The following is a 19,291-nucleotide window of genomic DNA, read 5'->3' on the forward strand; positions in this document are numbered from 1 at the left end:
TGCTGATGATAGCTCATTTTAATTGATTGGCTTCTTACAGTTGGTAATGGGTACTTTCACCTTTTCATGTTCTCTGTATGTATAAGTATCTTCTGTCTGTGTGTTCCATTCTATGCATCGAAGAAGTGGGCTGTAGCTCATGAAAGCTTATGCTCAAATAAATTTGTTAGTCTCTAAGGTACCACAAGTACTCCTGTTCTTTTTGTGGATACACACTAACGCAGCTCTACTGCAAAAGAACATACAAGATACTATTGACTATATCCAACGACCTGACTTGTACCAGAAATGATGAATTTATGTAGTGCCCGTATCATGTGTCTTCTCTGTATATTAATGAAAAATAATTTTGTTTTAAAAGAAAAAAAGGTGGAATCTCACTAAAGGCAAATTCAGGTGACTTCATACATTAGGGGCATTTATCTGTGTGACTAAAATGGTCATTGCTTTCCCCCCTTTCCTTTATAACTGTTAAATAATCTGGGTTATAATGATCATTTGGTACCCTGAGCCATTGTGTTTTGTTTTATGGTGCATTGTTGTAATTTTAATAATTTACCATTTGCTTTTTTTCCAATGTCTTTATAGATAAAGAGCGGCAAAGTGCATTACACATCTGATGCTGGAGTTGCTGGGAAAGTGGAGAGGAATATTCCTGAAATTTACACTGCAGATGGTCAGTGGCATTCCCTCCTTATTGAAAAGAATGGATCTGCCACTGTTCTATCCATTGACAAGACCTACAGCAGAGAGATTCTCCATGTCACACAAGACTTTGGAGGACTTAATGTTCTTACAGTTTCTCTGGGAGGAATCCCACCAAGCCACACTCCCAGAAGCACAGAGACAGGTAAAAAAGAGAATGGACGTATACATACATATATGTATGTATCGTTTTAATACCTCACCCTGACATGAGTGAATTATGTAGATATGAAACACTGGTCAATTTACACCTGGGACCTCAAGTAGGGGGTCCCATTTACTAAATGTTTTTTAAAAATATTGTAGGGATTATTACTAGGCCAAATCCTACAGACCCTGAGTCAGGAAAACTTCCATTTCAAATCAGTGACAGTTTCTCTTGAGTAGGACTGCAAGATTTGTCCTTTTATTGTGTATTTTAATTTGTTTTATTTTTCAAAGGAATGTGTTTAGTTTTTGAAGGATCAAAAATGCATAATACTGTATGACAGTATATGTCATTGCCATATTTCTCTTTGAGTCTCTTTAATCTGAGGCAGTGAATAAATCATCTTATTTTTCTAATATCAGTTGAAATAGTCTACTTTAGCCCAAATGTTGCAAATCCAGGCAAATGTTTTACCCAAGTAAATGAGAATTTTGCCTAAGTAGGGGTTTGGTAAGAACTGCAGTATTTGGCCTGTCATTAATGTGATTACAATGATTTCTGCAATTCGAACTTCCTTCTGCTGATGCTGCTGCCAGACATAAATCCCCCTTTCTTCATCTGAGAAGCAGAAACTAAGTGCAATAAGAAACACCCACTGAACAATTAAAACTGCTGAAAACAGATCAGTTCCCTTGGAGAGTTAAAACCTCAATATAAGACTCTGAAAACAGAGCTAGTCAACTTTTTAGCTGATATTCTGCTCATGATAAGAAAAGATAGACATGATTTTTAACTGCAGACAGTGAGGTATGTTAGGCAGAGCAGACATATGTTTAAAAATCAGTCTTCATATTGAAAACCTGACTAACTCAAAGGATTATCACCAGATAAAGTAATTTGACTGTTGAAAGTTAACACTTCACATTTTTGACAATATCCAATGTAAACAATGACTTCCACTCATGGTGAGTTGATGCAAGATGTGATGTGAAATTGCTTGCATGCCATATCTGACCCCATCCTTTTTTACATATATATTTTATGTCATTTACATATATAGTCTATGCATTAAAAACTAGAGACATTTGTTCCAAAGCAGGAATAAAATAAAATGAGGACAGTAACTCGTAACACATTGACTGATGGAGAAATAAACAAATTATGAGGGTCTGGCTTGCATTAGGAATGCACAGTCCAAAATCTTTTTCATATTTTTTTAATATTGGATTACACTGTGTATGACTTACCAAAGATTTACAAAGGGGAGATATAAAACTCTGTGTGAACTCAGATGTTTGAAAATATCTGAAGTACTAGGAGAGGCAGACAAAAACATACATGGGGGAAGTCCAATATTATAAATCCAATATTATAAATCCAATAATGCACTCAAACTCAAGTATACCTGACAAAATCACAATTGCTGTAGATCATATGTCTAGTAGAAAGAGACCACCAGGAATGAAGCAAGCAAATCTTCCATTTTACCTGGTTTCTAACTTGAACCTAAATCCTCATTTTCCCCTTTATTCAGAAATATAAAAATAGGTGAAAATGAATATTAGAGCAATGATCAAAGAAAACACAGCTCTTTCACAAAAGAAGCCTATCACTATATGGCATAGGAAGAGTATGTGTGTAAAACTTGGCAGTATCCTTAATACAATAGAGACAATACAATAGGGACTCACATCTCTGATCACAACATATTTGACATTGAAAACAGCTACTCTCTCATTTCTGACATCAGAGTGTGTTCAGTCTTTAAAATAGTGTCCTTTGAAATCTAAAGTCAGTCCTGCCATCCAGTCCTGCCATCCAGATATAAATCTGCTATTTTATAGCAGAATCAGTATTTATACCTATCATAACCTTAGTCCCAGATTTGGACCTTAGCGTCCAAAATATGGGGGTTAGCATGAAAACCTCCAAGCTTAGTTACCAGCTTGGACCTGGTACCTGCTGCCACCACCCAAAAAATTAGAGTGTTTTGGGGCACTCTGGTCCCCCTGAAAAACCTTCCTTGGGGACCCCAAGACCCAAATCCCTTGAGTCTCACAACAAAGGGAAATAATCCTTTTTCCCTTCCCCCCTCTCTGTTCCCAGTCCTGGAAACAAAAGTACTTTCCTATTCCCCCAGAGGGAATGCAAAATCAGGCTAGCAATCCAACACACAGATCTCCCCTTAATTTCTTCCTCCCACCAATTCCCTGGTGAGTACAGACTCAATTTCCCTGAAGTAAAGAAAAACTCCAACAGGTCTTAAAAGAAAGCTTTATATAAAAAAGAAAGAAAAATACATACAAATGGGCTCAGTGTATTAAGATGATACAATACAGGGTCAATTGCTTAAAAGAATATTGAATAAACAGCCTTATTCAAAAAGAATACAAATCAAAGCACTCCAGCACTTATATTCATGCAAATACCAAAGAAAAGAAACCATATAACTTACTATCTGATCTCTTTGTCCTTACACTTAGAAACAGAAGACTAGAAAGTAGAAACTACTTCTCCAAAGCTCAGAGAAAGCAAGCAGACAGACAAAAGACTCAGACACACAATTCCCTCCACCCAGAGTTGAAAAAATCCGGTTTCCTGATTGGTCCTCTGGTCAGGTGCTTCAGGTGAAAGAGACATTAACCCTTAGCTATCTGTTTATGACACGCCCCCCAAATTGCAGACAGTGGGGAAGCTCACTGGCGGCGATTTCCTTCTAGAACTTTAAAATAAACAGATTACTACAACACATGCACCTTTACATATACTACTAAGTATATAACTAACAGACTTCTACATTTTAAGAACACTTTTTAACTACTGAATTCTGGGAAACTCTCACGGGAGAGTGCATCAGCTACTTTGTTAGAAGCTCCTGTGATGTGTTGAATTTCAAAATCAAAATTTTGGAGAGCTAAACTCCAACGAAGAAGTTTCTTGTTGTTCCCCTTGGCAGTATGAAGCCACTTTAGTGCAGCATGGTCAGTTTGTAGTTGGAACCGCCGTCCCCAAATATATGGGCGTAGCTTTTCCAGGGCGTACACAATGGCATAGCATTCCTTTTCACTGACTGACCAGTGACTTTCCCTCTCAGACAGTTTCTTGCTGAGAAACACGACAGGATGGAAGTTAAGTATCAGAGGGTAGCCGTGTTAGTCTGGATCTGTAAAAGCAGCAAAGAATCCTGTGGCACCTTATAGACTAACAGACGTTTTGGAGCATGAGGATGGAGCATGAGGATGGAAGTTGTGACGTTTTGGAGCATGAGGATGGAAGTTGTGATCTGTTGCTTTCTGCATGAGCACTGCTCCTATACCACGCTCAGATGCATCTGTGGTTACTAGGAATGGCTTGTCAAAGTCCGGGGCCCTGAGCACAGGGTCAGACATGAGCATCGCCTTAAGCTGGGTAAAGGCCTTTTGACACTCATCAGTCCACTTAACGGCATTTGGCTGGGTCTTTTTGGTCAGGTCAGTCAATGGGGCAGCGATTTGGCTGTAGTGTGGTACAAATCGCCTGTAGTATCCGGCCAAGCCTAAGAAGGATTGGACCTGCTTCTTTGACTTTGGGACAGGCCACTTTTGGATAGCATCCACCTTGGCCTGTAGGGGGTTTATGGTTCCTCGACCCACCTGGTGCCCCAGGTAAGTCACTCTGTTTTGGCCTATTTGACGCTTTTTGGCCTTAACAGTTAGTCCGGCCTGCCTGATGCGCTCAAAGACCTTTTCCAGGTGTAGTAGGTGTTCGGGCCAGGAGTCTGAAAAAATGGCCACATCATCGAGGTAGGCAACTGCAAATTCTCCCAGTCCAGCTAGTAGACCATCTACCAGCCTCTGGAAGGTGGCGGGTGCATTTCGAAGGCCGAAAGGAAGGACATTGAATTCATACACCCCCGCATGGGTGACGAATGCTCACCCAATCAGAACCCCACCCTACCGAGTGTGGGACTAAGGTTATGATAAAAACCTCCAAGCTTAGTTACCAGCTTGGACCTGGTACCTGCTGCCACCACCCAAAAAATTAGAGTGTTTTGGGGCACTCTGGTCCCCCTGAAAAACCTTCCTTGGGGACCCCAAGACCCAAATCCCTTGAGTCTCACAACAAAGGGAAATAATCCTTTTTCCCTTCCCCCCTCTCTGTTCCCAGTCCTGGAAACAAAAGTACTTTCCTATTCCCCCAGAGGGAATGCAAAATCAGGCTAGCAATCCAACACACAGATCTCCCCTTGATTTCTTCCTCCCACCAATTCCCTGGTGAGTACAGACTCAATTTCCCTGAAGTAAAAAAAAACTCCAACAGGTCTTAAAAGAAAGCTTTATATAAAAAAGAAAGAAAAATACATACAAATGGGCTCTCTGTATTAAGATGATACAATACAGGGTCAATTGCTTAAAAAAATATTGAATAAACAGCCTTATTCAAAAAGAATACAAATCAAAGCACTCCAGCACTTATATTCATGCAAATACCAAAGAAAAGAAACCATATAACTTACTTTCTGATCTCTTTGTCCTTACACTTAGAAACAGAAGACTAGAAAGTAGAAACTACTTCTCCAAAGCTCAGAGAAAGCAGGCAGACAGACAAAAGACTCAGACACACAATTCCCTCCACCCAGAGTTAAAAAAATCCGGTTTCCTGATTGGTCCTCTGGTCAGGTGCTTCAGGTGAAAGAGACATTAACCCTTAGCTATCTGTTTATGACAATACCATTTATCTCTATGCTAGGCATCTTTAAAGAATCCTCCACAATTTATAGAGATGTTAGTATAAATACTTGCAATCTGTCACCTCCATCCATAATATTTACACTTGTTGAAACTTTCTCAGACATCAGTAATGAATGAAATGTTTACTTCTCTTTTATTGTTTGTAATTTAAAACTGCTATATTTCATTGTTCAATTGGCGCACACATTTTTTTAACTTCTTTCTCAAGCATTTTTATTATGTTCTATAAAATGCAGTTAGTTTTGACTAGCTTCCTGCAAACAAGCCATCACAACAATGGATTCTAGTGACAATCAAGGAGAAAAAGAAGGTTTTAAAGTGAGATACAAAGTTTTGCTGTGCATCAGGCTATGGCTACACTATGCAGCTTTTAGTGACACGGCTGTGCTGCTACAGCCGTGTTGCTAAAAGCTGCGCAGCATAGCTACTATTTGTTGGCAGGAGAGAGCTCTCCTGACGACAAAAAACTTCCACCCTCCAAGAGCAGCAGCAGCTTTGTCAGCAGGAGAGTACTCCTGCCGACAATGCGCTGTTCACGCCGGTGCTTTTCATTGGTAAAACTTTAGTTGTATGGGGGAGTGTTTTTTAACACCTCCGAATGACAAAAGTTTTGCCGATGAAGTGCCAGTGTAGACATACCCTCAGTGACTTAGAGTTGAGGAGAGAGTTCCAGATAGACACTAGTGAAAGAAGTATCCTCCCATCAATCTCTAACCACTGAAAGCTTCAGGGACGAGACTGAGAGAAAGCCAATACTGGAGTTGTAGAATAAGTATATAGCTGGATATTCAGAGCCAGATTTTCAGATTTGTGCATGCACATAATCTGTGTGTATTAAAACAACTGTGTGTGCATTCACAGTAATTGGGAGTGTAAATTATGGATTAGGTTGTCTCAAATAGCCACAGCATGGAGTAAAGGTCAGTGCAAAGCTTCACTGCAGCAAGGATCTGCTGGAAAGGACTGTGTCTCAGGGAAGCACAATTCCTCCCTGAACTCCTGTGTGCACAGAAGAAGAGTTCCACTTGCTCCCCACTACTCTGCTTTTGGGGGGATTTCCTCCCTTGAAGACACAACAACCAGGGATAATTTAGCCCTGCCTGCTTTCACAATTCTGAAAACCTGGGTCACAGTTAAGAGATGGTGTTAGACCCAAACCATGTTCAATTCAGAGACATGAAGCCATGAACATACTGCTTCCTAAAGCAATAGAGGTGAGGACTCTGGCTATAGCACAGTGGAACATTTACAGTCTAAAGAGTGGGACATTAGGAAAACTACAGAAAAATGAATTTCATTAGACAAGCCAAGAATTTGTTAAGCCATGAATAAGGACTTCAGCAAAGCCAGGGTCAAGGTAAGGGTGATAGGCAGATTTAGAGATAGGGAAAAGTTAGAGGGAAAAGAAGTTTGAGATCATGGATGACATGAAGATATGTGGCTTTAGGAATAACCTCTGTTATAAATTAAGGCTGTAGAGTGAACACATGTTGAAATTCCTTTGGGGGATTTTAAATACTGATTGTCTGAACTATTCTCATAAATATTTTTTACCAGGGAGTGAATTTATAAATTTGATTTCAGTTCAGTATTTTAGCATATATGCATTCCTGGCAAGATTATGGATGGTTTCCATGTAAAGTCATTGGACATAGGAGCCCCAATCACACAACCACCTCTTTAACAAACGGGGTCTGTAATCTGATAATGGATTTGGTGAACATAGAAGTTATATGTGTAGAAAATGTATGCTTCCCCAAAATTCAGCCACCTATTTATTACTCAGTACTTTAGCATAATAACTCTGTTTCCATGGAAAGCAAAATTAGAATGAAGATCTCAAAATATAGCCTTTAAACAGCATCATGATGGGTCACACCACAGTTTGAAGACTCAGGCTACAGTCACAAAAATATTCATTTGTACTTCAAAGCTCACATCTAATCTTGTCACTAGATGACAGAAATGTGTATGTTTGCAAATGCCTTTTTTTAATCTGAAGCTTTTTCTTTCTCTTGGTGTGAGCTTTGTTTCCAAGCTAAAAAGTTTGCGACAGATGATTCCCAGGCCAAAAATGGGTCTTGTGCTACACAATGTATGTTTATTTTACATTTAAAAATGCTTAAAAACTGAATTCAAATATTCAAATGTGGCTGCCTCCACCTCCTATTTAGGCACTTAGATAAAAGTGGCCTGATTTTTCAGACATATTGAAGTCACTGGGGACTGTGGGATGATCAGTGTTTTTCTGTGCTTCTGGGGAAAAAAGGCCATTTATTTCAGCATAAGATGCCTACACTTGGGATGGAGGTTTGAAAATTTTGACCTAAGCATGTTTTTGTTAATCTAGGGTTCTGAACTTCATTAACAAAACCTCAAGCTCTCTTAAACACCTTATTTACCAGATTTTAAAAAAACCTTTTGCAAGATGGTTTGAAATCATTTATAAAGTCTCTGTTCAAAGAGAATAATGTTCAGATAAATTATTTAACTGCTTGCTTGTCGTTATCTTCCATCCCTTTCTGCACACAGCATGCGAAAAATATTTATTTTTAAAAAATACCATGACCAGTGTCTAGTAAATGTTATGCTAGAAGTTCTTTAGAATGATCCTTCTTTATTTAACCTTGCTGTTGCTCCTTATCACTTTCTCAAAGCAGGTTTCCATGCTTGCTCCATTTGCAGTGATAGTGAGATTTTATCAAAAAGTTTATGAGCAAATGACTCATTAAATACTGCAGGCAAATAACTACCCAAAGAAAGTAAGTTCTTAACATTTGAGGCTAAACCTGAGAAGGCATTGGACCCAATTCTTATGTCAATTACACTGATGCAAAGCTGCAGTAACTCCAGTGAATTCAGTGGATTACTCCAGACTTGTAGGTTTCAGAGTAGCAGCCCTGTTAATCTGTATCTGCAAAAAGAACAAGAGTACTTGTGGCACCTTAGAGATTAACAAATTTATTTGAGCATAAGCGTTCGTGGGCTACAGCCCTCTTCTTCGGATGCATAGAATGGAACATATATTGAGGAGATATATATACACATACAGAGAGCGTGAAAAGGTGGGAGTTGTCTTAAGGTTAAGGTTTTATTAATCAAACTGTCTGTACTGAGCTATCTTAATTATCACTTCAAAAGTTTTTTTCTCTTACTTAATTGTCCTCTGAGAGTTGGTAAGACAACTCTCACCTTTTCATGCTCTCTGTACGTGTATCTTCTCAGTATATGTGCATCCGATGAAGTGGGCTGTAGCCCACGAAAGCTTATGCTCAAATAAATTTGTTAGTCTCTAAGGTGCCACAAGTACTCCTGTTCTTTTTTCCAGATTTATATTAGGTCATAGCTACACTTGCAGATGTAGAGGGCTATGAGTTAAACCCGCCTTTGGAGAGCGCAGTGGGGAAAGCGCTGCAGTCTGTCCACGCTGACAGCTGCTTGCACACTGGCGTGTCCACATTTCCAGCACTTGCAGTGGCTACACCTCGTCCACACTGACAACTGGGCATTGTAGCCAAGGCGCAGCAAACGTTATTCCTCTCACCAAGGTGGAGTACCAGCAGCTCTGTAGCCGTGGAGTCAGAACGCTCTATGTGCCTTGCTAGTGTGGACGGGGAGTGAGCTAGTGCACCTGGGGCTGCTTTAATGTGCCTTAACTTGCAAGTGTAGCCAAGCCCATAGTGTAACTCCTCATCCACACTGGCAAGGCACGTAGAGCGCTCTGACTCCGCGGCTACACAGCTGCTGGTACTCCACCTCAGCAAGTGGAATAATGTTTGCTGTGCCTCTGCTGGAGCACCAGTGTGGACAAGGTGTATTTCTGACAGCCAGCATGCTTTCTGCTCCGAGACAAAGCAAACATTACTGTGGAATGCTGTGTGAGGGAGAGAAAGGTGGTGGTGGGGGGGTCTGTTGCTGTCTGAACTTACAAGACAGCATACTGACATGCTCTCACCCCCCCCAAAAAACACACTCTCTGTCCTCCCACATACACACAACATACTCTCTGTCACACTCCACCCCAACCCCCCATTTGAAAAGCACGTTGCAGCCACTTGCATGCTGGGATAACTACCACAATGCACCACTTTCTGTGGCTGTTGTAAGAGCTGCTAAAGTGGCCACACCAGTGCAGTTGCACCTGTAAGTGTGGACATATTGTAGCACTTTCTACAAAGGCTGGTTTAACTCAAAGCGCTCTACATCTGCAAGTGTAGCCATGCCCTGGGATAAGTATCTGTTCACTTAAATGAAACACAAAATATTTTTAAAGCTGAAATTATTGGGACACATTATGCTCTCGGTCACACTCCTGTGATGCCACTGAAATCAGTGAGGTTTCATGAGTGTAACTGAGAGCATAACTTGGCCTACTAATTTACAGTTGCAGGAGACGCTGCATAGTGATTAAAGCTACTTCAGTAAATAAAGGTTATTGTATTCTTGGGTTACCCAAAACGATGCTTTTAATGTTGGTCCTTTACAAAACTACAGGAACAGTTGCATTGTAAGGGTTGAGTGTGCACTGCATTATTAATAATGTAGATCTTTCTTTGCACTTTTCTACAAATCACCTTGCATATTGTGACTATTCTGCGAGATTCCTTTTTGACACTGAACATTGGTATTTTGTTTTGACTGTGTAGACACTCCATCTTGAGGTGCCAGAGTGACTGTTGTTCTTTCTCCTTAGGTTTTGATGGCTGTTTTGCCTATGTGAAGTACCGTGGAGAAAACCTGCCTTTCAGTGGAAAGCACAGCATTGCTACCATATCCAAAACAGACCCCTTTGTGAAGATTGGCTGCCGAGGTCCCAACATTTGTGCCAGCAATCCCTGCTGGGGTGAATTAATGTGCATTAACCAGTGGTATGCATATAAATGTGTCCCTCCAGGAGCCTGTGCCTCCAACCCTTGCCAGAATGGTGGCAGCTGTGAACCTGGTGCACATTCTGGATTTACCTGCAGCTGTCCTGAATCATACGCGGGAAGAACATGTGAGACGGTAGTGGCTTGTCTTGGTATCCTGTGTGCCCAGGGACATGTGTGCAAGGGTGGAATCAATGGAGGACACATATGCGTCCCTCACCCTCACCAAGCCGAGCTCTCTCTGCCACTCTGGGCTGTTCCTGCTATTGTTGGCAGTTGTGCTACAGTTCTTGCCCTGCTTGTCCTTAGCCTGATCCTCTGTAATCAGTGCAGGGGAAAGAAGACAAAAGTGCCAACGGAGGAGAGGAAAACAAAGGAAAAGAAGAAAAAAGGGAGTGAGAATGTTGCATTTGATGATCCTGACAACATTCCGCCCTATGGTGATGACATGACTGTCAGGAAGCAGCCAGAAGGTAACCCTAAACCTGATATAATTGAAAGAGAAAACCCTTACCTCATCTATGATGAGACAGACATACCCCATAATACAGAGACTATACCCAGTGCCCCTCTGGCTTCCCCTGAACCTGAGATAGAGCACTATGACATTGAAAATGCAAGCAGCATTGCTCCTTCAGACGCAGACATCATTCAGCACTACAAGCAGTTTCGGAGTCACACGCCCAAATTCTCTATCCAGAGACATAGCCCACTAGGCTTTGCCAGGCAGTCCCCAATGCCACTGGGAGCAAGCAGCTTGACTTATCAACCTTCATACAGTCAGGGACTAAGGACAACTTCCTTGAGCCACTCTGCGTGCCCTACTCCCAACCCTTTGTCTCGTCACAGCCCCGCTCCATTCTCCAAGTCTTCAGCTTTCTACAGAAACAGCCCAGCAAGGGAACTCCATCTGTCAATAAGAGAAGGAAGTCCTTTGGAGATGCACAATGATGTCTGCCAGCCTGGCATTTTTAACTATGCCACTAGACTGGGGAGAAGAAGTAAGAGTCCCCAAACCATGGCAACTCATGGTTCCAGACCAGGAAGTCGCCTAAAGCAACCAATAGGACAGATTCCTCTGGAGACTGCTCCTCCTGTAGGACTCTCTATTGAAGAGGTGGAGAGACTTAACACTCCTCGCCCTAGAAATCCAAGCATCTGTAGTGCTGATCACGGAAGGTCTTCTTCAGAGGAGGACTGCAGAAGGCCACTGTCAAGAACAAGGAATCCAGCTGATGGTATTCCAGCTCCAGAATCATCATCAGATAGTGACTCCCATGAGTCTTTCACTTGCTCAGAGATGGAGTATGATAGAGACAAGCCTATGGTGTACACATCCAGAATGCCCAAATTATCTCAAGTCAATGAGTCAGATGCAGATGATGAAGACAATTATGGTGCTAGGCTGAAGCCTAGGAGGTACCCTGGCCGGAGAGCTGAGGGTGGGCCTGTGGGTGCACAAGCAACAACATCTAATATTGCTGAGAACACATTGCCTATAAAGCTTGGACAGCAAACTGGAAATTTCAACTGGGACAACCTTTTGAACTGGGGTCCAGGCTTTGGACATTATGTAGATGTTTTTAAAGATTTAGCATCACTCCCAGAAAAAACAGCAGCAGCAGCAAACACAAATGAAGAAAGCAAAGGTGGTACAACAAAGCCCGTTTCCAAAGATGGGGAAGCAGAACAATATGTATAGACCTCATATACTGGCATTGTCAAAATGCAAAGTCATGGAACAGTGAAACCATTGTATGGTTGTAGATAAGTGAAAGTCAGCATTTTAAGCCCAGGCCAGTGTGGTTGGAGGAGTCTTTTAAAAATAATAACCATTATGCTGCTGAAAAAAAACTTAAAACATTTTTAATTTAATTATGCTTGGGTGAATTTATTTCTCCTGCATGCATTGTATTTTAAAAACAAGACTTTCAGCATGCAACATTTGAAAAGGATTTCCTATTTACCATTGTTTGGTTTGTGATTTTTAAATTAATGCTTTAATCTGAAAATAAGATCAGATATTTTTATTGTGGGAGTGTGTGTATTGTCTACAACTTAATAACTTCTTTTGCAATGCAAGAGTCTTGAGGATTTTATTTCCCTTGAGAGACACATAGAAGAAGGAGGGTGAATGAAGGAATTACACTATTAGAGTCTCTCAGAAAATGTACTTACCATATCCTGCAATTCCTCTGTGTGTAAACTTTAATTAAGGAAGACGTAAATTTGAGTAATTGCTGGCAAAAGTGCCGTAAGTTTTATCCATACAAGAGGTGCTAGAAGTGGCTCAACCTGTCCAGCACTTTAGGATCTTTTTTCATTGACAAAGTTGTGTGAGAGCTTCTGAATCACTATGAAATATTTTTGGATGCTTATCCCGTGCCTCTGCACTCCTCCCAGTGCTTTCCCCTGGCATGAAATTATTGGAAGTTGTCCAATCAAACAGATAGTATAGTCTGCAGAGGCAGCATGTTCTAATGGATTGCAACCAGACTAGATACTAAGAGCTCCTGCATTCTAATCTCAGCTCAGCCATGGGTCAAATCATTCAGTCTCTCAAAGTTTCAGCTGCCCCATCTGTACAAGGGGGCATGATGATGATAATACTTGCCTGCCTCACAGTGGTATTGTGAGGATTCATTAGCTAACATCTGTAAAGTGCTTAGATGTCATAAAGCACTATAATCGGTGTTTAATTATTATTGAAGCACTGTCTAGCCCATGTGACCTTGGAGGGGCATTTTCTGCCTTACATAATTTTCTGAGACAGAAACTTTTGAAGAATTATTTATTGTATAAAAATTACTGCACTCTAGCATGGTGGAGCTGATATGGGAGAAAATTCCTGGTAGACTGACTTACAACAGCTTATTGTTTGTTTCGAATCCCCTAAAATTTGTAGGCTAAATAGAAATTCACAAAACCCTTCATGTGTTCCTGCAGACCTGAAGATCCTATTGTACTGTGTAAAATACTTTTTTTTTTTTTACCTAAACTGTGTTTTTGATATCAATATTTTCCTATGCTGAATAGTTTTCTTACTTTCAGGGAAGGTAAGAAAAATACTTTTTTTTACATTTGTTACTTATGTAACATCCATATTTTTCACCTTTTGATAAATTTGTAACATACTGTATGCTTTCTACTTGTAAATGCCAATAATAGAATTAAAATATTTATTTAAAAAGTATAGTGCATATCATTGAAAATACTTCTTATTTGTTACTTTCTTTCTGTTTTCATCACTTGATATTCTTTTTACCAGTTCCTCCATGGCATATGGTCTTTAAGAATAGTATTGTTGGCCTCGAACATATGCACAGAGCTCTGTCATGGTGAATGACATGTTAATTCATCTCCACTAAGTATTGAGCTGTTCCTTTTATTCTGCAGTTTTCATATCTGTGGTGTAATGTCAACCAGGCACAGAACCTAAATAATGGATTAAACTGGCTTTCTATAGGACTGGCGGCGAGCACAGTGAAAGATGTCTCACGCATTTATTGTATGGAACAATATAGTAAGCACAAGACCTATGCACCACCTTAATTCCCGCTTAAGTTTTGTGCTGTGCCTTTTGCAATGGGGTGCATTGCAATCAATGTGAGAGTGATTTGCCTTACATGCCGTTATCTCCTTCTGGCACTATAGGAGTGGTATAATATTTTCAGAAAGGGGAGTCATTCATTTTTTCTAGGGAGATGGAAAGCATGAAGGGTGATATCCTTAAGGCTGAGAGAGAGGTTCAAAAGAATCCTCTCTCCTTGAATAAAAACATCTGCTTTCCACCACATATGCATTTAGACAGATTTCTATTAATAATTTAATGTCCATTTTACATGGTGGTATACTACTTTGAGGTATATAGGTAATAAATAGTTATACATCTTTATACACACTCATTCATGATTTCCATCTTCATTCAAGTCCCAACCTTTCTGAAGTGTCGGCAATAGGAGTGTAAGAGAAAGAAGAATCTTTGAAAAAGTGTTTTTACTGTGCAGGTTTTATGTTTATAAATGAGTAAATCAGACTTTTGAAAACTACTTATGTTTAAGTTGGTGAAGGAGAATATAAGCTGTGGAAAACTTAAGGCTCTTAATGTGAAAGATGAGGTCGGAGTGAATGATTTGTCAGGATGGACTAGTTATCTCTTTCTTTTATCTGGAGAACTTAAGCAAATGATAAATAGTTACATACAAAGAATAACAGCTAAAGTTTTCATATGCATTACTGTATTTGTTTTAGATTTATTGGCCATCTTGTGTCTGATCTGACAAAGGAGACTTAACACACTCTTTTGGCTAAATATGCTGCTGTTTTCAAGTTGTCACCCAACAATCAGAGCACTCAGCAGAAGATAACAGGCCAGAACAGTACACATTTGTATGTAAGTAGTTACATCTGAAATAACAGGAGATCCACAAATGATTTCTAAGTCTGAAAACTTTCTGTAATTAAACATCTGTCAAAAAGCTGCATGCTTGGTTTGAGTATTATCCTCTAATACTGACTATACCAGATGCAAGCAGTGATTTTAACAGCACATGAAAGCTTCAGTGAACAAAATCTTTTGAAATTAACACTAAACATATTGAGACCTGCATTGTACCAGTTAAAAACTCTGAGATTATCAGTTTATTTTGTTACAGGGAAATAATATACAATGTGGGTTTACTCTACATTGATGGCATTCCTTTAATGTGGCTTCAGTCTACACATTTGGAGTGCATTAATCTAAGCTCTTTTTTGATATTGTCTGTGATCAACCAAAAATATATTTCATTGTTTACTGATTTCTTTGTGATTCCCTGTTTCTGATCCTCAGATAAAAGCAAGTAGATGTTTATGATGCCTCATCCCTCAATAAAATTTCATTCACGTAACCAGATATTCTCCCCAAGTCCTAGAGTACACTCAGATCCTCTGATTGAGGAGATGGGAGCCTCAAACATATACACACACATATGCTGCTGAATATTAAAAATAACCTGCACAAGAATAGTTTTTTCTGTATGCTCATGTCCACCAGTCTAAACTGATAAGGTGCAACTCCTTCTGTAGATTTGATTTAACAGACTGTAGCCAGTCACTTCAGACTGGTGGGGTCAAGATGCAAAAAACGCCTTTTAAGGTAAAATTCTGCTTTTTCATGACGTTCACAAATATCCTCAACTCTGAGACAATCACTCTATTTTATTATACGGGTAGAAAATCCATATTCGGCTATATTATGCTACTGATTTATGAGCAGAATTGAACTGATATTACTGGAGAGTTTTGCATAGAAATCTGTAGCATATTGTAGGCAAGTCATAGATAATTGAATGGAAACAAAATAATCTCCATCATTGTCCATTCCCCTTCACATCTTAAAAATCCAAAGCCATGATTCTTTAAGCATTTATGTTTATCAATAACTGTACATGCAGGAGCAATTCCATTGAAATCAATGAGATTAAACCATATGTAAAGTTATGCACTTGCTTATATGCTTGCAGGGTTTGGGGCCTGATTACGCCCTATTGATGTCAGTGGACACTACATGCATGTAACTCAGGGTAAATTTGGGCTCCAAATATTCCAGTTAAGAATTTTTTTGATCAAAAGGAGCTCTTTCCTCAGATGTATTGCTGTAACTCATCTTCTAAATGACTGAAAATAAAATGTTAAAAATCCTTTTCAAATCATCCATATTCAAAATGACTGTCACATTAAAATAAGTGATAGTGTAAAGGACTGGTTTTATATATGTATATTTTTTCATCTAATTGATGGGATGTCACACCTCACATTGTTGTAATACTGTTATCTATATTATCCCACCATACATTTCTTAGAATAAAAATTCTGGCAGTGAAAAGGCCTTAATATATAATTCCAGGATAAGCCTTAGGATTCTATACAAAATCAACAGGGATGAGAAAAGCATCACCCAACTTTCCAACACAAAGCAAAATGGAAACATATGTATGTTAGTAGTGCTTACTCCCTAGTTATTTTCATTGAGGTTTCAGGGCTTCCTTATCTGTTTCTTTGGCAGGGCTGGCTCTACTGTTTTTGCTGCCCCAAGCAGCGTGCTGAATTGCCACTGCGGAAGGCGGGGGCAGTCCATGTGCCCTTAGGGCGGCTCGCACGTTATTGTGGCAGCTGAAGACAGAAACTGCACCGCCGTGGACAGCTGAACATAGAAGCTGCCGCGGAAACGCACCACCCTAATGGCACATGAACTGCCCCCACCATCCGGCAGCAATTCTCGCACTGCTTGGGGGCAAAAACACAAAGACTGCCGCTCCTTGCAGATTTCCGCTCCAGACACCTGCATGGGATGCTGGTGCCTGGAGTCGGCCCTGTTCTTTGGTGTTTTCTTCTTTTTCTTTTCCTAGATGCACATAAAGGAAACTCAATGAAGGAAAAACGCTGCCCTTGCTGTTCATTCTATACTTGTGCTGTGTATGTGCTTTCCCTTTTCCTCGAGAGCCCTAGGTAATGCAATACATTCAGCAGACTAGATTGTGATTTAGACTATATGCTTGCACAGGAAAGCAATGGGGAGTTTAAAATTATCTTTAATTTTATTAATATTTTTAAATGTTAAAAATCAAAATGAAATATTTTAGGGTGAAAAATATTTTGTTCAACATGAAAAAAAAATTAAATTATTTTGGAAATGCCTATGAACCAAAAATCCATTATTCTTGAGAACAGAAGAGATATATACTTGAGACCAGACCATAACTGAGGGTACAGAACTGAATTCACATCTTATGCAAGGAGTTCTATGTGTAACCCTTAATAATAAAGGCAGTGTGGTACAGGTCCTGCACCTACACATTCCCCTATCAGTATAAGGAAAGGAATGGGCGGAGGGCATATTGGAGCTCTACTCTGCTACACCAATTATCCACTCACTTGGGGTCTGGTCTCCATCAGTTGTGCAACTTCGAACTGTCCAGCAGCAGTTCTAAGTGACATCAGGGCTGGTGGTGGCCCTCAAAATCGTGGAGCTGTAAGCAGGCCCTGACATCCTTCTCTGTCCCTCTCCTGCACTAAATAGAGCTGTGGCATAATACAGCATCCAACCCTTAATCCTAATTCTTCTGTAACCAGTACAACCTTTGGCCTGACCATCAGTTGGTATAAATTGGCATAGCACCATAGTCTTTCATGAAGTTATGCCAATTTACACCACTTCAGGAACTGCCTCTTTATTTCTCTCTCTTATGTAGACCTGTTCACATCTAAAGTCAGCTGCAGAGGGGAAAGACTCCAGCAGGTGAGGGGCAGCAGGAAACTACATGGCTAAAAATAGCAGTATAGATGGGAAGGAACAGCTTGGACGAGTAGAGAGCACGTAGGGTATGTACTCGGGTACATACCCAGACCTTTCAGACATGTCTGTATTCTACTCACCTAAACCATGCCTCACCAGCTACACTGCAACTTAAGCCCAGGTATGTTGGAGTACACACTCTACACACAGCTGAAAGAAGCATGACGTAGCCTTAGATTCAAAACTTATTTGCTTTGTTAAAACATTTGAGGGAAACCCCTCTAATATTCTTTTGGAAAACTACAGAAGATTTTAAAAAAATGCAGCTTCAGCTCTGTAGGAGATTAGGCAGAGAAAGAGAAATTGGGTTAAGGAGAGAGATGGAAAAAAAAGAAAACTGAGGGCAACACAAAGTGAACAGGGAGAGAACTATCTCTTTTTCCTCATGCTTCCATTTTTAAAATGTGAGACTCTTCGGGTGGGAACTGGCTTTATTTCTATGTCAAGTGCTGGGTACTTTATTAACACTAAATCAACAGGGATAGATTGTGCTACAGGGCACAACCATGTGCAGGGGTGGCTCCAGGCACCAGCGTAGCAAGCGCGTGCCTGGGGAAGCAAGCTGCAGGGGGCATCCTGCTGGTCACTGTAAAGGCGGCGTTTCTGCTGGAGGTTTGCCGGTCCCATGGTTTCGGCAGTAATTCAACAGCAGGTATGCTGAACGAGCGGGACCAGCGGACCTGCTGCCGAATCCACATGACCGGGGAAGACCTCCTGCAGAAACACCGCCAAAGGCTGCCTGACTGCCGTGCTTGGAGTGGCAAAAAACAGTAAACACCATGCTCAGATCAATAGTTTTGATAGAGAGAGCTCAAGAACATCTAGGGGAGAGAGAAACTGATTGCAGAAAAAGTGTATAAGCGCTCACACTGTAGCGATGCTGCAAGCTTGTGCAGAGTTCTGAGGCTACCAGAGGGGGAAAAGAATGGAAAGTTCAAATATTGAAGCCAGTATTTTTATTTTCTTGTATTTTCAGTCCTTTTGGAGGAAGCATTTTCAGGAACAAATCAGAACTGTCAGAAAAAGAAATTCAAGGAGAAAGGCACAGGCCAGTTAAAAGCTGAAACAACTACGTTTTTTCCAGTCTTCCATCTGAGCCACCTAGCACAACACAATGTAAGATATTGCAGTGAACTCACATCTTGTGCCAAGCTTTAGTGATAGGTGTCCGGAGCAGGCAGGGAAATAGGGACTGAAATCATAAAGCACTAGTGTCTGAGGAGCAAAAATGATAGTTGTGTGGAGAGAAGTGGCAGATTTACAACCAAGAAGCAGATGAGAAGTAGAGATCCAAGAAGCAGAGGAGGAGAGGAAAATGAGATTATGATAGGGGATCCTGCCAATACATTCACACAAGCACCTCCACTTACATTCCACACTGTCATCTCACAGTCAGTACACTGAAGGACAAGTGTAAGGTCTGTTGGTGGTAATTTCTTGCTTAGCCTTGATTTCCTATTATTGTAAAACAATGCCAGGACTCGTTGCTTTAAATGAGGTTGGC

At 40.4% G+C, this 19,291-nt stretch overlaps 1 protein-coding gene across 1 annotated transcript in view; it reads left to right on the forward strand.

The window, feature by feature from the left end:
• FAT4 (FAT atypical cadherin 4) overlaps positions 1-13,603 on the forward strand; it is a 224,156-nt gene extending 210,553 nt beyond the window's left edge. Inside the window, exons 16-17 of the mRNA XM_050946189.1 lie at positions 589-850; positions 10,277-13,603. Coding sequence (XP_050802146.1) covers positions 589-850; positions 10,277-12,153 — 2,139 coding nt within the window. The 3' untranslated portion in view covers positions 12,154-13,603. The remainder of the gene's footprint in view (positions 1-588; positions 851-10,276) is intronic.
• Positions 13,604-19,291: the final 5,688 nt, after the last annotated feature.

Source organism: Gopherus flavomarginatus, chromosome 3, assembly GCF_025201925.1.
Source record: "Gopherus flavomarginatus isolate rGopFla2 chromosome 3, rGopFla2.mat.asm, whole genome shotgun sequence".
NCBI classification, from domain to species: domain Eukaryota; kingdom Metazoa; phylum Chordata; order Testudines; family Testudinidae; genus Gopherus; species Gopherus flavomarginatus.